Source organism: Castor canadensis, chromosome 4, assembly GCF_047511655.1.
Source record: "Castor canadensis chromosome 4, mCasCan1.hap1v2, whole genome shotgun sequence".
Lineage (NCBI taxonomy): Eukaryota > Metazoa > Chordata > Mammalia > Rodentia > Castoridae > Castor > Castor canadensis.
In genome coordinates, this window is record NC_133389.1 from 26,212,433 (window position 1) to 26,231,657 (window position 19,225).

Below are 19,225 nucleotides of genomic sequence, written 5' to 3' on the forward strand. Positions count from 1 at the left end.
CCTGACCTGAGGACCGCTTTAGGGGTATGCTTACAGCAGGATCCCCCGCGCTGCCGCCATCTCATTGCAGAGCACAGCCTTCCTTTGGGAATGGGCACGCCCTCGCTCAGGTCCTCAGTTTACCTGCAGCGTGCCCCGCCCCCTCGCGGCTCCCGAGGACGAGCCGGACCAGTCTATCAGGCGAGGGGAAGAGGAAGACACTAGCCCTGGGGAAACGTCGGGGAGCCTGGCGGAGAGTGTTGGCTGGGAAAGGAAGTGCACAGGCGGAACCCCAGGCCGCCTCGGCTTACTCTACGGAGACTGCAGGCGCAAGCCAGGCCGCCACGCCCCCTTAGGTTAGGACTGGAGAGCGCAGGCGCCGCAGGAACGGGCAAGCGTGGGAAGGACGCTCGGGGCTCTCGGGCTTGACTGATGCGCAGCCGTGTTGGAGTCAGCGCGCAGGCGCAGCTGGTCCCCGGCTAGGCGCGCGCTGTCGCTGGGCTGCAACACGCAGGCGCAGAAGGCTCCCACGAAGGGCAAGCGCCGTCAAGTCTGCGTGCGGGTGTCGCGTCGGGGACGGAGCCCGAGAGGCAGGCAGCGGATTTCCGGTTCCGGGAGCAACGAACGGCAGCGAAGGCGACAGCTACCGCTTCGCAGGAGGTGGCTGTGGAGGAGGAAGAGTAGGGCTAGGCGGGACGCGCAGGCGGGATCCTCGCCATGGGTCCGCGGGCCTAGAGCAGCGGAAGCCACCCGCCTGCTGCCAAACTGGTGAGACAACCGTGGGCCTGGAAGTGGAGAGCGCTCAGGCGGAGGATGGGAAGGAATAGAAGCTCAGAACCCTGGCGGGGAGGAATGAAGGGCCCTCTGGCCAGGAGGAGGAGGAATGGCGGCGTCGGAATATTGAAAGGGAGGAATGGGGGGGACTTAGAGGCAGGACGCTGACAGGCGGGAGTGTCGGGATGTTGGGACAAGGACTGAGAGGACTGGGAAAGATCAGAGCACTCGGGAGAAGACAGGCACTAAGTGGGGAGAGGAATAGGGGCCAGAACGCTGAGGAAGCAGTGGTGATGGGGAGAAAAAGGGAGGGTGGAATGCCTAAGGACGGGACGAGAAAAAGTAAGGGTCAGAAGACTGACAGTTAGGGATGGCGTGATCCCGGGACGGGAACCAGAGGGAACTGGGGTGCGAAGTGGTTCAGGGCACCCTGGGAGAGCTAGGCTTTCTCAGGCAGATAAGAGGACGTTGGAAGGAGAGAATGGGTGACTACTTCTGTAGAGGAGTGGAAGAGAGAGGTTTGAGGGCTGAGACTGGAGCAGAATTAAGGGTCAGAACACTGAAGAAGAGGGGAAGGAAGGATCGGGGCTGGGGAATGGGAGACGTGGGAGGCTTCCAGGCCAAGGAATGGGAAGAAAGAGGGTCTGTTCAGGCCGTTGATATGGAGGAGTTGGGGGATTCTAGCACAGATGATGCAGAGGAAGTCAAAGTCGTAACACTGGAATAGCAAGATAGAGGATATCAGACTGTGGAAAGAAATGGGAGAACGGAAATACTAAAAGAAAGAAATTGGGAACTCCTGGATCAAGGAAGAGAGGAATGGGAGGTTGGACACTTTTGGAAAAATCTCTGGATTAATGAGTAAGACTCTTGAGTCAGTCGGAAAGGCAAACATTTTTATTTCTGCAGAAGGGTGTGCAATGACAAAGGTCTGGTAAGCAAGCACACCAGGTGGGAAGTCTGCTGGGTTTTTATCCCTGGCACAACACTGCCCCCTTCTCCTATTGGTAGGACTTGGATTCACAGTCTTGATTAACTGTAGATGAGGTAAAGGGCAAGGTTAACATTTAACATTCCTGGAAGCTGGGAGTTAAGCAAGCATGCTGCTTTAAAGTGGATTTACACGGGTTGAGTATATAATTCTATTTCTTTGAAAGAAAAGACAAGTTATCCCCCACAGTTTCTCCCTTTTCTTTTTGTACTATTCACTCTTTTCCTCGAATTTGGTTAACATTAACTAACTTTCTCGTTCAGCAGTATCCAGGAGGAGGAGGTTATTCTGTTGGTACGATACTGGGGGGTTGGTAAGGGCTGTTTCAGTTAACTTTTAGACTAGGCCCCTGACACAAGGGATTATACACCATCCAACAGTAGGTTAGGACCCTTTAACACAATAACTAATGAACTGAGGACTGAAGTAATAACTCCTTTCCATTTCCCAAACCATTTTTCCATCCATCCTGTGAGCAGGTCATTAACCCCTGAATTCTCAGCCAGTTCATTGACTAGAGCCTTCAGTTCTTGTACTATGCCTTTTTCTGCTGCTGGTAGCATCTAACTGCTCTGCCATTCCCTTGCTGTTGCCAAAGGATCCACCTGGTGTCTCTCTTTTAGATGGGGACATTTATTTTCTTCCCCAGTGGGTGCAGTTTTGAAATGCTAGGGTAAAATTGATGACCAATTGCATGAGCACACAAATTCTGCTCCAGTTACTCAGGAGGATACCAGGAATGTTCCCTCTCTGCAATACCACCAGAAGTCGGCTCAGGATAGGCTTAATGCAGAGTGATTAGTTTCCACAGACATGTGGCCTTGTATACATCCAGATAGATTTTCCAAAATGTTAGTGTACTATCCTCCCTTCCACAACATCAGACAGGAGGTGTAATTGACACCAGAACTTGGGAATCTGCTGGTTTTAGGGGGTCTTAGCCTTTGAAGACTCTGGCAAGTTTGATTCCCCCAGGTCATCTTGTGTTGGAACAGAGCAATCATGCATTGTACCCCTGAGCTGTCTGAGTTCTGTCCTAGCGGAAAGGGATCACTTGGGCCTTGGTCATCCTGCAGTGCAAGCATAATAGTTGTTGTTGTTTAATGCACATACAGAATATTTTATCCATTCTACCAAGGCATTAGTTTCTCCATATCCTGTCTCAATTTCTAGGGTTTGTCTTAAATGTGTAATTTTAACTATCTGAACCTTGGTTGGGTCATTAGCTGGAAGTGAAGTTTGGCAGGGAGGCTTTATCTCAGTTGCTGAGATGGAATCCCTGTGTCTTTATTTACTTTGGGGATTATGTTAATTTGAAATTTTCCAGTGGGGTCCCTCCCTGGAGCATTTATCCCTATCCTATATACCCTACCTGTCCCTTTGGCCTTGGTGAATCAATCCACCCATTGGGCTCTGTGGTCTACCATACATCATCCCAGGTGCCACATCCATCCTTGTTTTTACATCCCCAACTAGGTTCAGGACATACGTAATAAGGTCTTTCCCAAGTTAGACCCTCACGGTACATTGCATGATAAGCATCAAACTCTGTGGTTTGTGGATTTAGGTTAGTGGTTATATTAATACCAGTGAAGCAGCTGCCCATGGCTCAGCAACAGTCTTTATGGGCAGAAGTAGAAGCAGGAGTCAACAGCAGTAGTGGGCTCATGCTCTCAAGGTGACTTTTAGAGGATTGTCCAGGTCGGTGGTGGTGGTCCAATAGTCCTTTGGTAGGGTCTTAACCTTGGTATAGTGAGTCCATCCTTTCTTGGCTGTGCGAACTACAGTCTTAGTGGTTAGGAGCATTTGGTAGGATCCTTCCAAGGTTAGCTGAAGCTTCTCCTTCCAGGTTTTGATTAAGATGTAACCTCCTGGTCTGTAGGGATGAACATTAAACTCAAGAGGAGGAGTTTGGGCCAGAAGGACTTTAGTCTAAGAGAGAGCAGAGTAGTTGAAATAGCCAGTATATAGTTTTAAGAAATCGATCTTTCGTTTCTATTGTGGGTGATTCTGAGGATCATTCTAAGAAGAGCCCATAAAGCATCTGGTAAGGGGATAGGCCTACATCTTTTCTGGGAGCCATTGTAATTCAAAGTAGAACCATAGGGAGTCATTTAATCCAGGAAAGTTTTGTTTCTATCATATGCTTAGCTAACTATTGTTTTAAGGTTTGATTCAGTCGTTCTACCTTTCCTAAAGAGAGAGGGTGCCAAAGACTATGGTACTCCCAGTCCATATCTAATCCTTTTGTGACATTCCTTACAATGGTGGCAGTAAAGTAACTCCCATTTTCTGAATCTGTGTTTTTAACTAAACCAAACTGTAATATTTTTGTTCTAAAATGATCTTGGTTACATTTCTGGCAGTTGAACTAGGAAGCGGAACAGCTGCCACCCAGTTCGGTAGATGATCCACTATTACAAACAAGTATTTGAGTTGGCCTCTTTAGGCATTTCAGTGTAATCAACCTGTATGTTTTGGAATGGTCTGAGTTCTTGGAGGTTCTAACGGTTTTTTTCTAAGTGCTTGTTTGTTAACCTTTTTTACAAATAATACGGCTTTCACAGACCTATTTAGCAACTGTACATATATCTAAATACCATAAGTTCTCAAGATGACATCACACATGGCTTGTGGTCCTTAGTGACTACCCTCATGGAGGAGGGTCATAATTTCTTTCATTATGGGCTTAGTAACTATTTTCCTCTCATCTGTCAGTTTCTATTTTCCTTCCCTAGCTTTTATTTATTTTATTTTATCATTTTTACATTTACCTACATGTGTATGCATTGTTTGGGCCACCTCCCCCCTCCCCCCTTCCCTATCTTTTATTGCTCCTAATTTGATGAGATGTTTTTCCTCCTCAGCACTGAACTTTGGTCTGGTTGGAGGAGGAGGCAAAACTGGAGTTAGGTTAAAGATAGGTACCTCCACTTGTATTACAGCTTCCTTAGCTGCCTCATCGACCGTTTGGTTTCCTCCCTTTTGGTGTCCAGGTACATGTACAATTGTAATCTCTTCTGGCAACATTAAGTTATCTAATATTTGGACTATTAATTCTTTATGGACAAAGTCCTTCCCTCTTCTGTTCATTAGCCTGCTTTCCGTCCAAATTTTTCCAAATGTATGTATCACCCCAAAGGCGTATTTGGAATCCATGTAGATGGCTCCATCTTTGTCTTTCAATAACTTGAAAGCCTGGTTGAGAACATAGATGACCCGTCTATAAATAGTTTCACACACACGAACACACACACACACACACACACACACACACACACACACACAGGTCTGGAATGGGGTCTCCTGTAAATGTGGCCTAACTTTGGTTTGATAGTCTATTATGTTAAGGCAATCATGTTCAAGTTGGGGCTTGCTTGTCCTCCCATCAGGAAACCTGCAGGGTTAAGGCAATTATCTGTGGTAAGAATTAGATCATCTTTTTCTAATAAAATTGCTGCATATTTTAAGATCCAGGAGTTGCTTAACAATCATCTCACTTTTTGATTTAGGATATTTCTAACTTGATGAGGACTGCTTACAATTAGAGCTTCCCTGAAGGTTAATTTTCTACTTTCTTCCACAATGGTTGCAGTCGCAGCTACAGACTGATGCATTCTGGCCATCCCTGAGATACAGGATCTAGTAGCTTTGATAGGAAAGCCACTGGCTGTCTGCCCTCTGTGTTCTTGAGTTAATACTCCTAAAAGGCTGTTCCTTGATCCACAATAACAAATAAGTGGAAGAGTTTTTCCAAGGAGGGAATAGACAACACAGGAGCAGTGATAAGGTCGTTTTAAAGTACCTACCAGTTATATTTCCTTTGGTTTCCAAAGGAGGTGATCAGGTTCTTCCTCCAGGAGCTTAGACTATAAATCCTTTGTTTGGGGGGGCATATGAGTCAATCCATAGTATACAATATCCAATTAGTCCTAGAAATTTTCTGAGAGCCTGCTTGGTTTTTGGTAATGGTATGTTTATTATGCCCGATACCCTCTCTGGGTTAAATTTTCCTTTTCCCTCACTGATTACATGTCCTAACCCACTTTTTAAAAGTATCTGATCTCTGAACTTGTGAGTGGCAGCATTTACAGACCTTGTGCCACCTCCTCCTCAGGGGACTTCCCATAAAGGGTATAATCCCTCAGGGGAAGGTTTCAAAGGAGGAAAGGGGAAAGTATAGATATCCTTTTTACATTGTTCTAATTCTTTCCTGAACTTTTGTAAGGTTGAATACAGGGGTTCTGGTGGGCACTCTTATATTTGTTCCAAAATCATCCTCAGGGTCAATTTCATCCTGAGGGGCTATTACCTGAGGGACTTCCCCATAGGGTGGGTTCTCAGCACCAGGTGCTTATGGAAGGGGGACAAATAGTTAAGGGGGTCCCATTTTTCTTTTTCTTTTGATGTCACCTTTCTTTCAATGAGTAGAGGGTGACTGGTCTCCGTCTCCAACAGAGGGCATAATCAGTTTTCTCCTGAGTGACTAGACTCTTATTTACGTATTATATTAGTAACTGACAGACCCATTCTTCATTGGACCCGCACTTTGGCCAAAATACTGCTGGTCTGAGTATAGGTCCTTGGGCCCAGATAAAACAGCAGTATTTTATCATCATTTGTTTTTTCCTGCCTTGTGTCCTCTGAAGGTTTTTTCCCCAAGGGGCTATCAATTTCATCTTTGCCCAATTTTTCCTCATTCTGAAGTTTTCCAGTAATTTTTTGTTTCCCATCCTCGGATATCCTTGCACATGTTTTTATCTCTTTGTATGTTCAACACCCAGTCCCCCCTTTTTGGAGATTTATCAAATACAACCCAAGATGGCTTTCTCCGTTTCCGGCCAGGTCCCTCATGGGAAACTGAAATCTTGGATCAGGAGTTTGCACCTCACTTCATGTCTTCAGACTTGTCTCAGACACACCACCAACCAACCTCCAAGAATGTCTCAACCACCACCAAGGAAGTACTGAAAAAAAAAAGTTTTTCCTACCTTGGTCTGCGCATATCATTACCTGGTCACAACTGTGCTAAGGCCCTTTCCTGAGTTGCTGTAGACTCCACCTTTAATGTCTAGGGTCTTTAATTGGCCTGAGGGAATGACTCACCCAATCCCAGAGCAGCCAGTAGCTGGAGGCAAGACATATCTCCCCTAAAACGGAGGTCCTCGAACCCCTCCTGGTGATGAAAATTTCCCAGATGAGCCCCCAAATTGTTGGGAAAATCTCTGGATTAATGAGTAAGACTCAGGAGTCAGTCAGCAAGGCAAACATTTTTACTTCTGCCTAAGGGTGTGCAACCAACAAAGGTCTGGTAAGCAAGCACACTAGGTGGGAAGTCTGACACAACACTGCCCCCTTCTCCTATTGGTAGGTGTCAGGGTTAACAGTCTTTCTTGGTTAACTATAGATGAGGTAAAAGGCAAGGTTAACATTTAACATTCCCGGAAGCCACAAGTTAAGCAAGCATAATGGGGAGCTGCTTTAAAGTGGATTTACGTGGGTTGAGTACATAATTCTATTTATTTGAAGGAAAAGACAAGTTAATCCCCCCAAAGACACTGAAATAGGGAACTCAGAACAAGAGGAATTGGGGCCTTTTATGCTGAGAGTGGGAAGAATGAGTCTTCTCAGGCTGAGGATGGTCAACATGGAGCTCTTATGGTAACAAAGAAGAGGGTTGGGGCCCTTAAGTCAAAGACAAGGAGTGTCTCCTGTACCATGTACAGGCAGGAATAAGGGGGGAGAGCAGAAGACTCCAGTGAGAAATAATGGGCTCTCAGACTGAGGATGGGGAGGAATAGGGAATCAGGATGGGGATTTCCTATACGTTCCCAGTGGGGACCAGTGGAATGAAGAACTCCTGGGCACAGAGAAGAAAAGGATGGGCATGGTTTTTTTTTTTTTCTCATATATGGGCTGGTTGTCTGTGGCAAGTCTTAGATTTGGGGCAAGCATTAAAGGATACCACTGATTTGTGTGTTCTGGGGCAGTTTGTCCCTTCCTAGAGCCTCAGCTTCTTCCACCCTCTCCCCCTCACCTCCCCCCACTTTGCAGGGTGCTGCTTCTTCCCAAAGCCCCCATGGCTGAGGACTGGCTGGACTGCCCAGCCCTGGGCCCAGGGTGGAAGCGACGTGAGGTCTTTCGCAAGTCAGGGGCCACCTGTGGACGCTCAGACACCTATTACCAGAGGTACTGGGTGGGTTGTGGGCAGAATCAGGTGGGGTTGAGCCTGGTTAGTGGTTAGGGTGAAAGAGGGTGTAGTTAAATTTATGGATGGAGTTAAAATTATGCATATAGTCAACCCTCATTATTGAAGATTTTGTGTTTGCAAATTCACTTATTAAAATTTATTTGATCAAAGTCCATACTCATAGCACATTCGTGGTTATTTGCAGATGCGCACAGAGCAGGGAAAATTTGAGTGGCCCAGCACATGCGTTCCCAGCCAAAGTTAAACAAGGCTTTTTTGTTCCAGCTTTCGTACTGTAAACAAGCATCTTTTTTGTGGTCATTTTTATGCCACATTTTTCTCATTTTCTTGCTCTTTTTTGTTGGTGATTTTGCTGTTTTTTAATGACCCCCAAATGTAGTGCTCAAGTGTCATCTAGTGTTCTAAGTGCAAGAAGGCTGTGACGTGCCTTACGGAGAAAATACATGTCAGATAACTTCGTTCGGGCATGAATTACAATGCTGTTAGCTGTGAGTTCAATGTTACAAATCAAAAATACAAAAAGAAAAAAGAAGAAACTTGCCAATATGTGCATGAGGTGGCTCCAGGAAGTACAAAAAGTAACATTTGTTACTTTTGATGAAGCTACAGGAAAGATGGGAAAGCAGCTAAATTTGTGGATCCATGAAATGATAGCCAGTAAATCATAGTGGACAGCATTGTTATAAAGAAAGCCAAAGACCTGTTACCGAGCATTAGGAAAATATAAATCCACCTCCGCTAGTTCTGGCTAGCTTTCATATTTCACAAGGTGATAGGGCATGAAAAATGTAAACTCACATGCAGTGCAGGTTCTACAGATGAAGAGTCTGTGGAAAAACTCTGTAAAATATTTGCCAAGTGTTACACAGGAAGAAAGATTATATGGGATAGTAAGTTTTTAATGCCAATGAGACTGAATTGTTTGATGAGAACGTTAACAGACAAACCTATATGACTAAAACAGCCCCCTGGCTTTGAATCACTCAGAGACCCTGGAATCATTTGAAAGAACTGTATATTAAGTAAGCTGTCTCTAGATGGAAGTGCATAAAACAAGACTGTGCATTGATGAGTTGCTGAAAATGTGACCAGAGGCTTGCTGAAACTAACCTTGTATTTTATATCCTCTGGGAACAGTAATTCCTAATTTAACTCCCCTGAATAATGAGAATTGACTATGAATACATAAACAGATGTTTATAAATGCATGTGCTAGAATGTATTAGTGATATAATTATTATACTTTCTACACTCTTCCTGTATTTTTTTATGTTTTTGTATCTAAGTTACCATTTCCCTAGAGAGATCACAAATACAACTACTTTTTATTTATGTGTAGTTAGAATATTTACATAATGTGTATAGGATTTTCAAAGGTTATAATTGTCAAGAGTTATAAGGGATCTGAGATTTTACCCTAGTTAGGATTGGATAATAAGTGAGTCTGTTAAAGTTTTGTAAATGCTGGTAGAAAGTTTGAGACTCCTGGGTCAGAGAGGAAAAACAATCTATTACAGCAGTAGCGGGATCCAGAATGTCGCATTTTGTGACAATTCCCTAAATCCCAATTCAGGGTTAAATAGCTTATGTACTACATGTACAGTGGGTTGTATTCTAGGAAAGCAGCCCTACACTTAGAGAATCAAATCTTTGATAGTATTAGGACAATAAGTATGCTTTCCCTTTGCTTGTATCTTCTCAGGTTATTTGCTTTACAAACATTCTTAAGTAGATAGTTTGTTACAGTGGACAATGAAATGCCTCTCTTATAAGATGTATAGAAATGAAGAGACCCTCAGAGTATTATCTCCCAGCATCAACTACTTATACTTTATATTGTATATACATGCATTTTTTATGTCTTTTAATCTTTTCTTTTGCAAGTCTTCTTGATTATGTGTTTGATACGTAATATGTTTACATGTTATTTAATATGGTATGTTCTTACATGTGTTGGTTTTTTACTTACATAAAGTGTTTCAATAACACTAGTGTTATGTGTTGTAAATATGTTTATGTTTGTTTATATTTATACAGTTATGCATCACTTAATGACAAATACATTCTGAGAAATGCATCATTCGGCGATTTTGTCATGCAAACATATAGTACAGTTACACAAACCTAGATGGTATAACCTACTACACATCTGGACTTAAGTGGTACAGTCATGCACTGCTTAATGCATGGGGATACATTCTGAGAAACATATTTTTAGGCTGTTTCATCATTTGAACATAGTAGAATGTACTTATACAAACTGGGACAGCTATGATGTTGCTAGGCAATATAAGCTGAAGGGACCCCATCATATATGCATTTCATCATTGACCAGAACGTTATTACAGGGCACATAACCGTACGTATATGCTATGGCCTACTGCTCTTAGGACTGTGCCGAACAAAGCAAGACAAAATGAAATCAGTCACAAGAAAAAATGATGGAATCAGTAGATGGAGTAAGCATGAGATGTATGAGGCAGCTGCTGGCCAATGTTGTATATTGTGTTACAGTAAACTTTTTTTTTTTAGATGCGTAAATAGAAGGAATACACTCTAAAAGAGTGACTGGCAGATCAATAGGCTTGTTTACACCAGCATCACCATAAATGCTTGAGTAATGACTGTGTCAATAGGCAACAGAATTTTTCAGCACTACTATAATTTTTTGGATCCATTATAGGATATATGATGTTATGGACTGAGATGTCATTATGTGACTCATAACTGTATTACTTATTAATGTTTGTATGCATGCTGGTACTTACATTCATATTTTATATCCCTGTTACTCAGGGTTAGTTGGGGTAGGACCTGGGTAGGACTTACAGGCTGATTCCAAACTGCCTCCTATATCCCTGTGAGAGTGTTGTATGGATGTAATGGCATTTTCTCCACCTGGGTATCAGCTTATCCTGGCCCATCCCCAGCCCCACAGGAGACAGGATTCGGAGCAAAGTTGAGTTGACCCGGTACCTGGGCCCTGCATGTGACCTCACACTCTTCGACTTCAAACAAGGCGTCTTGTGCTATCCATCCCCCAAGGTACTTCATGATGCGGGTGCCCAAGCAGGGGTGTCTCTGCCACTTGATACCGACCTACGTACTGACCTACATTGTTCCTGCCCTCATATCTTCAGACCCATTCTGTGGCTGTCCCTAGCAAGAAGCGAAAGAAACCTTCAAAGTCAGCCAAGTCTCAGAAACGTCAGGTTGGACCCCAAAAGAGTGAGGTCAGGAAGGAGACCCCAAAGGATGAAACCAAGGCTGACACTGACAAAACACCAGCTTCGTTCCCTGCTCCTGGGTAAGTGTTGGCTAAAGGTCAACCAGCTGGCCAAGGCTTGTGATTGGGGGTGCTGTTAAGACCCCACACCTGTCTTTCCTATCCCAGGTGCTGTGAGAACTGTGGAATCAGCTTCTCAGGGGATGGGACTAGAAGGCAGCGGCTTAAGACATTGTGCAAGGACTGCCGAGGTGAGTGGCCCCTTAGGGGATGGGGCTTTAAAAGATAGGAGGCAGGGTAGGTCAAACATCAGGCCAAACTGGAAATGGTGGATGTTAGGATCAAGGCTACTGGCATGGATGGAGGTTGAATAGTGGAAGTCAGGGTCCAGGCAGTGGCTGAAGCCAAGTTTCTTGTCTCCCTTTCCACTTCTCTCTGGCCTTCTTCCTCCCCCAGCACAGAGGATTGCCTTCAATCGGGAGCAGAGGATGTTTAAGGTAAGAACAGTGTGCTTCTCACAGCCCTGCTGTGGGCACTGGATATGGTGGAGTTGGTGGAGGGTCTGAATGATTGGTGATAGGTCCACAGGGTTTGAGAATCCTTTTAAAGGGGCTTGGCCATGGGTTGGTTAGTAGTGATGAGAATTACCAGGGCAGCCATCAGTGATGGATTTAATGGAGCCAGTCGTCGGAGCGGTGGCCTCGCTGTTGGCAGTGATTATTAGATACAGTGGTGAGGCTAATGGGGAACTACTAGACATGCTGATGGGAGCTGAAGTTGGGTCAGAAGACAGGAGGAGCAGTTGTCCTGCAGCCACCTTACCTGGCCCTTGACCTGACCCCCTGCCCCTTTCCCATTTCCGGCAGCGTGTTGGCTGTGGAGAGTGTGCGGCCTGCCTTGTAACAGAAGACTGTGGGGCCTGCTCCACTTGCCTCCTCCAACTGCCCCATGATGTGGCCTCAGGGCTTTTCTGCAAGTGTGAACAGAGGCGCTGTCTCCGGATTGTGGAGAGGGTGAGTCAGGCAGATAGGGTGGGCCCAAGGCTCACCTCAATCCCTGGCCCTCATGGCCTTGACCCCATGCATCACGCCTCCGGCCCCCCACAGAGCCGAGGGTGTGGAGTGTGCCGGGGCTGTCAGACCCACGAGGACTGTGGCCGTTGCCGAGTCTGCCTTCGCCCTCCCCGCCCTGGTCTCAGGCGCCAGTGGAGGTGTGTGCAGCGGCGCTGCCTTCGGGTGAGTCAGGCTGGAGGGGCCAGCGCTGCCATGTCCAAGGCTGGGCCAGAGCCCATTCTGCTGTTAAAAGTTGCTTCCACTGCTGCTGTCGCTTCCTCCCAATCTGACCTTGCCCACCTCATGTTATCTTTTCTCTTCCACCTGTGCTTACCTCCCTGGCCCCACCTTTCTCTGCCAGCACCTTGCTCACCGCCTCCATCGCCACCGTCAAGGATGTCAGCGGTGCCCTCCCCTGGTTGTGGTTCCCCCTGCTGTGAGTGCCCTACTGCATATTCCCTGACTGTCCCATGCATGCTTTCTGCACTTCTTGGGGGTCCTGTGTCTGCCTGGTTCACCAAGCCCTAACTACTCTTTCTACTCTCTGTCAGGGTAAACGTAGCCGTCGCAGGGGAGGCTGCGACTCCAAGACGGCTGCCCAGCAGCACTCCCAAGCTCAGCCACTGCCTCCACTTCCTGCACCACAGTCCCCAAAGCCTACAGAGCTGGTAAGGACTTGGTGGGCAGGGGGAAGGCACACCCCTAACTTCACCGGTACCTGCCCCTGACCCCTCGCCATTTGCCTCTACAGCACACCAGCGCCCCAGAGCCCTCATCACCTGCTGAGTTCGTCTACTACTGTGTAGACGAGGATGAGCTAGTGAGTGCCTGAACAAACCTAGACTCTCCCTATGCTTGTTGAACTCCAAAGAAGCAAATTCTATACTGCGTCGAATAGGGGAGCAGCAAGGCACAGTAATGGACAGTATGATGGGATGAGTAATAATGAGAAAAGGAAGAATACGGGATCAGCAGGTGCAGTGACAGTGCTTAATGTCAGATGAACCAACACTTGTGGCTAACAGGTCTAGCAGATCTACCAGTGGGGCTGATTAGGGAACACACTGACTGAGGTTCACATAGGACGAGTAAACACAGCTGGCACAATGATGAGAGTTGATAAAAGGTCAACACAATCCTGATGGAAGTAGAATCAGAGACATTGTCTTGGTAGCTAGTGGCATAGCAGCAGGTGCTGTGATGATACTGTGATGGAGCAGGCACAGTCCCAATGGTGTCAAGGGCCAGTTGGCACAATGATGGCTAATTTTTAAAGTAACAGAAGTGAAGGTGTGGTGAGTGGAGAGTTAAAAGGCTGAGACCAATGAGTACAGCTAGCTCCCCCACCTCCATGAAGCTAGAGGAGAACCAGGCACGGCACTGGAATGGGCATTGAAGTTGGCCTCTCCTAGTCCTAGTGACAGCAGCACCATTCCCCCCCACCCCAGCAGCCCTACACGAACCGCCGGCAGAACCGCAAGTGCGGGGCCTGTGCAGCCTGCCTACGGCGGATGGACTGTGGCCGCTGTGACTTCTGCTGCGACAAGCCCAAATTCGGGGGCAGCAACCAGAAGCGCCAGAAGTGTCGTTGGCGCCAGTGCCTGCAGTTTGCCATGGTGGGTGGGGCAGGAAGGGTTAGGTGGATGGGATAGGTTGGGCCAGGCCTCCCAGTGCCTGGGAGCAGTGGGCAGGCCTGGTAGGTGGGTGGGCAGTGTAGTGGCTCTGGCCAAGGATTAGCAAACACGGGGTAAAGGAATTCAGCTGGCACTTCCATTGTAATGGGAGACTAGCAGGCTCAGTGATGAGGACTCATGTGTAAATAGACTCTGCTGGGACTAATGGGAAGTTAGGCATGTTTTGCAGGGCAGGGTGGGTGTGGTAGGTCATGGCACCAGGTGGCCATAGCACCCCATCTCTCCTCACAGAAGCGGTTGCTGCCCAGTATTGGATCAGGGTCTGAAGAGGGAGCAGAATCACCCCCACTTTGCTCTCGTCGAAAGAAGCCCAGTTCTCCACAGACCCACCTGGGCCCCACAGTAAAGCCACCTTTGGCTATGCGCAAAGCCCGACCAGGCTGTGCCCATTCTCCAATGAAGCAGGAAGCAGGTGGCGGCTTTGTGTTACCCCCACCTGGCACTGACCTTGTGTTTTTACGGGAGGGCGCCAGCAGTCCTGTGCAGGTGCCAGGTCCTGCTGCAGCTTCCACAAAAAACCTGTTACAGGTGAGGGCTCCATCTTTTCCTGACCTTTCCAGCCCCACCCAGCCTTATGTCAAGTGACTGAAACCAAGTCTGTTGCCATCCTCCCTCCTGCAGGAGGCCCAGTGCTCTGGCCTGAGTTTGGTTGTGGCCTTACCTCAGGTGAAGCAAGAAAAAGTGGATGCCCAAGAAGAGTGGACACTGGGCACAGCCAACCCAACTTCTTCCACGTTACAGCTTAGCTGCCCTAACAAGGTGGGGGCAGTGAAGGGTATCCTGTTGGTGCCATAATGGCATGATTTGTAAGCAAAGTGATGATGAGCCATGTTGGTGGTGCTGTGAGCAGAGCAATAGGTGTGCTGATTGTGGCCATTCAGCAGAATTATCCTGTTGTCTGATAGGCACCTTATTCCTCATAGGCAGCTAGCTTTGCTTTCTTTACTGCCCAGCGGAAAGGAAAGTGGAGATGAGTAAGGAGTGGGAAAGGTTTATAGGCAGAGATGGCATTTCTTAGGGAAGGAAGTGGGATCTATTACCACAGTGGTGGGTTGGCTAAGACAGACTTTCCTCAGGTCAACCCTGTCCTTGTAACTGCTGCCCTTCTCCACTTCTCCCAGGCAGTAGACTCGGGCCTGCTACCTGTGAAACAAGAGCCACTTGACCCTGAGGAAGAGAACAAGAATGATTATGTCTCTGAATCAGCCCCAGAGGAGGAGGCAGGAGGGCCTGGCACTCCTGTGGTCAGTGCTGGGGGATGCCCACCCTGCCCTGATCTTGCCTGAGCTCCTCCAGCCATGCTGACCTATGATGTTAATTCTTCCCTAGATCACGGAGATTTTCAGCCTGGGTGGAACCCGCTTCCGGGACACAGCGGTCTGGTTGCCAAGGTGTGCCCCATACAGTGAGGGGTGGGAATGTGGTGGGTGCTGGCCAAATATGGGCCCTGAGTTTTGAAAGACCAGGGAGGAAGGGTGTGTCACCCTAGAGATTTCTCTTGAAACCCAAGCCAATAGCATTCCCCTTTGGGGAAAGTGAGAGAAGACCTGATGCTCTGTGATAAGATTTGAAAGAAAAACAAAGATAAGGAGAATCTTATTCTCACTTCCCTAAGAAAATCCTATAAGGCTCAGACTTAATATATAAACTCTTATTCAGAGATCCCACATGATGATGTGAAAACCTTTGGAGTCCCTAAGAGACCCCTGAATAGGCTGGCCCCTGATGATGGAAAGAATGTGTATCACAGACATGGTGTTGGGCTGGCCCAGGTGGTAGGGTGGGCAGGGGGTCTAGATCCTTTGCTGGTTCTGTGAGTTCAGCCTACATTCGGCTATATGACCTCTGGCTTATCCTCTACCTCCCAAAGCAGCTTCTGTTAGAGGAAGTTAGGTTGGGTCTCCAGCCTGTACTGTTGACATTAGTAGCTGTCTTAGGTACTGTGTAGAATTGTCTCTGTAGGTCTGGCAATAAGACAAAGGGCAGATGCCTATAAAGACTGGGATGTCAGAGGACAGGGCAATGCTGCCTCCTGCAGGAGGTTCAAAGGCCCTGCACAGAGCCCCAGACACAGGAAACACAAACTATTGGCCCAAACACCTGGCTTCCCTTGTTCCTACAAACCAGTTCCAACAGGCCAGAAACCCCTCCATCAGAGCCTGGTTGATGACTGAGCCCTTGTTAGATGCAGGGGGTGCATTGGCAACTGCACTTAAGTCCTGTAAGCCTTGTCCTTCAGGACACACAAGATCCCCACCCACAGGAAACTTCTCAATACCCTGTGTATTCCATGCTTACCAGGGAAGGTGCTGTGCTAGCTGCAGTGGTAGTTGTAGAAAAAGGAAAAGAAATACAGGATAATTAAGGGGAAATGGGTAGAGGACACAGAACAGTAGGAAATGGTTTGGGATGCTCCATTTGGCACACTGTAAACCTCATTCAACATACAGCCCTGCTCCCTCTTCTCTAGGTCCAAGGACCTTAAAAATCCTGGAGCTAGAAAGCAGTAGACTGGAGGCTTCTGCAGACTGTAGAACTCAAGGTGATATTTGCAGAGCGGCTCTGAGAGACAACCCTGATCTACTAGGGGCTGGGCGGTAGACTGGTTGCAGGGCTTGTGTGTCAATCAACTCTTGGAGGAAAACCTCCCAGCACATCCGAGGAGCAGGCCCACTCAGTACTTGGAGCTTAGAGGCAGCAAGCCGAAAAGGAAGAGGAAGTCAGAATACAAGCTGGTGCGTCTGCTCCGCCCAAGAGCCTGAGCGTGATGAGAAGTTGGATGTGTGGGAGGGGGAGCTGGGGTGAGGAAGGGGATGTAATTCAAGCCACCACAGACAACCTAAACAAGCCACCTTCAGTGATTTGAAGTGGCTTCTGGACGGGACCTGCAGTGTCTATAAACATTTTCTCAGGGAGACAGCGGCTGAAAATGCAATGTGAATAAAGCAGGAAAGGAAAGGAACTGCTGTTGGGTGAGCTTCTCCTGTGGACCCAATTTAGTTAATCATCAAAAACCAGTCTTTAGGAAGACATTGATTTTGTGCACTTTTGCAGGTTGGAAAATTGAGACTCAAAAGAGATTCACTTTCCCAGTGTCAAACAGCTAGTGTTGGTAGAGCCTAGAATTATACCCATGGTGTAAAAAGCTTTGTTCTTTAAACCACTAAACTGTTAACTGCAATCCTATGTGCAATAATGTATAATATTGTAGTAACAGTTTTTTAGTGGATTTGAAAATACACAGTGGATTACTATAAACATCATAATAAATCTTTTATACTCTTGCCTCTAGCATGGTGTAGGGAGTGCTAAGCTGTATTTGGATGGGCTCACCTTGTCAGAGCATCTGATCATCCAGAAACTGGGGTCTCTGCAGCCCCAGGATCCTACATAGGATTCTTCAGCCCTAAAGGGTATCCCTCCCCATTGGCTGCTCTCTGTTTTACTTTACCTTGACTTCCTCACCTCAGCCAGAGCAGTGTTTGGAACTAAAGCTCCCACCTGTCCCATCTTTCCTAACAATGAACATCTCCTGCCCTCTAATGACCATTGTGCTTGGTTCCTGCCCTCAGCCTGAATGTCTAGGAGGCTGAATTCCTGCTTCATGTCTTGCCCAGGACCAGTGTTGGCTCAGCCTTACCTCACTCTCCATGCTTCATTAAATGCCAAAAAGACATGTAATTTGTTACTTAGCCAGCTTTAGTGAGCCAGGGCTGAGTGAGTGCCTCCTTAAATTTTATATCCTTTATGCCTCCTTTGCCTTACCATAGTCATAGTCTTGCAGCTATAGGTAATTCACATATGGATCAATCACTTTTCATTTCTCTCCTTATTTTTTTGAGACAGCATCTTGGTTTGTAGACCAGGCTGTCCTTGAACTCACTTTGTAGCCCTGGGTAGTCTTGAACTATTGATCCTCCTGCCTCTGCCTTCCAAGTGCTGGGTCATCTCCTATTTCTAACTCATAAGAGTCAGCTTTCTGCTACCCTCCTCTCCTCTTCCTTTGTCCTGCTTTACCTAGTTCTGCCCTGGCCAAGACTGGATAATCTTATACTGCTTTGTTCCCCCTGGGATCCAATCACCCAGCCCTAGGATTCTGATAATTCTGATAGTGGTGTTCTAAAAGACATGTGATTAATTGGCACTTTGACTTATGAGCGAAGAGTCCGATTACTATATGTTTTAATTATGGTACAGTCCGAAGAGCAGAACCACTAAGACAAAGATGGTGTATATGTATATTTTAAGAAGGATTTGACCTTATGTAATTGTTTGACCTGGTTGACAGTCTCTTGTAAGGCTGTCGGTTTTGCATCTATTGCCAGAGCCTGAAGTCTGCAGGGCAGGCAACTAGGAAGGGAAGATGGATGTAAAGTATGGGAGAGCCAGGATACATTGAAGCCCACGAGCAGGAGATAGGACCCATAAGGATGGCCTGGAACCTATGTCAAGTTTCTCACCACCTCCAGCTTTGATGATGCGGGTGTCCTACAGAAGTTGGTACCCTTCCTCACAGAGTTAAATATGCATCTAGCCCAGGATTAGAGAAGCTGAAGGAAGATCATAGGGAAAGTAGAGCAGCTGCAGGCCTGGCTGCTGCCCCACACCAATGAGGTAAGCCAGCAGATAAATGACAGCATGCATGAACTGCAGCAGTGCCTGGTGCCACTGCACCAACCTTCTAAGTGTAAATATGCTGCAACTTCTCTTCTGCCCTTGAGTATCAGGCAACATGTCTGAACAGAAGCATACAGGGGAAGGGAGTTCCAGGAAGCATAGCCTAGCCAAGGCGAATCAGCTCCAAAGAGTCTCACTACTCACCTGAGGATAACTTGATAAAATCACATTGCTGAAAATACAAAGCTGAAGACCATGGATTTCGTGTTGACTCCAGCAAGTACAGAAATTCTGTAAAGCCTCCTAGAACAAACTTGGTAGTCTCTGCTATTTTTGTGTCATTCATTCAAGTATTGAGAACCTGACCCGTACTTAATCTGGTACTGTACTTAATACCTGGATACAGAAATGAAAAAGGTGTGGTCCACCCAATTTTATTAAGTGCATCAATATGTGTTACAAGCGGTGAATGGATCCTCAAATTTATCATGGACCTTAATGCTAAAAATATATAATCCAGGAAACTGGGGAAGCCAGTCCTTGTGTGAACCTTGTTGGGACACAATAGGCATTGGAAATAATTTAAACAATTTCTATCTCTAAGCTGTTCTATTTTAAAATTATTTTTAAACAATTTTTATTGTCCCATATACTGGTTTGTATGCTTAGTGTTTCTTTGGG

General features: G+C 46.6%; 1 protein-coding gene across 9 annotated transcripts; it reads left to right on the forward strand.

Moving 5' to 3' along the window:
- Window positions 1–502: 502 nt before the first annotated feature.
- On the forward strand, window positions 503–19,196 carry Mbd1 (methyl-CpG binding domain protein 1). Of its 9 annotated transcripts, none has more exons than XM_020178172.2 (17): window positions 503–747; window positions 7,799–7,933; window positions 10,886–11,000; window positions 11,096–11,262; window positions 11,350–11,432; window positions 11,638–11,678; window positions 12,048–12,194; window positions 12,288–12,416; window positions 12,595–12,669; window positions 12,785–12,901; window positions 12,985–13,053; window positions 13,682–13,849; window positions 14,159–14,455; window positions 14,549–14,686; window positions 15,049–15,171; window positions 15,257–15,318; window positions 16,398–19,196. In XM_020178172.2, the coding sequence occupies exons 2-17, from the start codon at window positions 7,824–7,826 to the stop codon at window positions 16,435–16,437; spliced, it is 1,881 nt and encodes a 626-aa protein (XP_020033761.1). In that variant the 5' UTR covers window positions 503–747; window positions 7,799–7,823; the 3' UTR covers window positions 16,438–19,196. The 9 variants fall into 9 exon arrangements, with proteins under 9 accessions (XP_020033761.1, XP_073925939.1, XP_073925940.1 ...); XM_074069838.1 differs by having other exon boundaries at window positions 614–747; window positions 13,661–13,849; XM_074069839.1 differs by having other exon boundaries at window positions 614–747; window positions 13,685–13,849.
- The last annotated feature ends 29 nt before the right edge of the window (window positions 19,197–19,225 follow it).

Excerpts from the sequence above, each read along its gene's own strand:
- Mbd1 (XM_074069837.1), top strand. The coding sequence starts at position 7,824 with ATGGCTGAGGACTGGCTGGACTGCCCAGCCCTGGGCCCAGGGTGGAAG. Across the intron at positions 12,670-12,784 it reads TGGTTGTGGTTCCCCCTGCT|GGTAAACGTAGCCGTCGCAG; the intron begins GTGAGTGCCCTA and ends ACTCTCTGTCAG. Across the intron at positions 15,319-16,397 it reads ACAGCGGTCTGGTTGCCAAG|GTCCAAGGACCTTAAAAATC; the intron begins GTGTGCCCCATA and ends CCTCTTCTCTAG.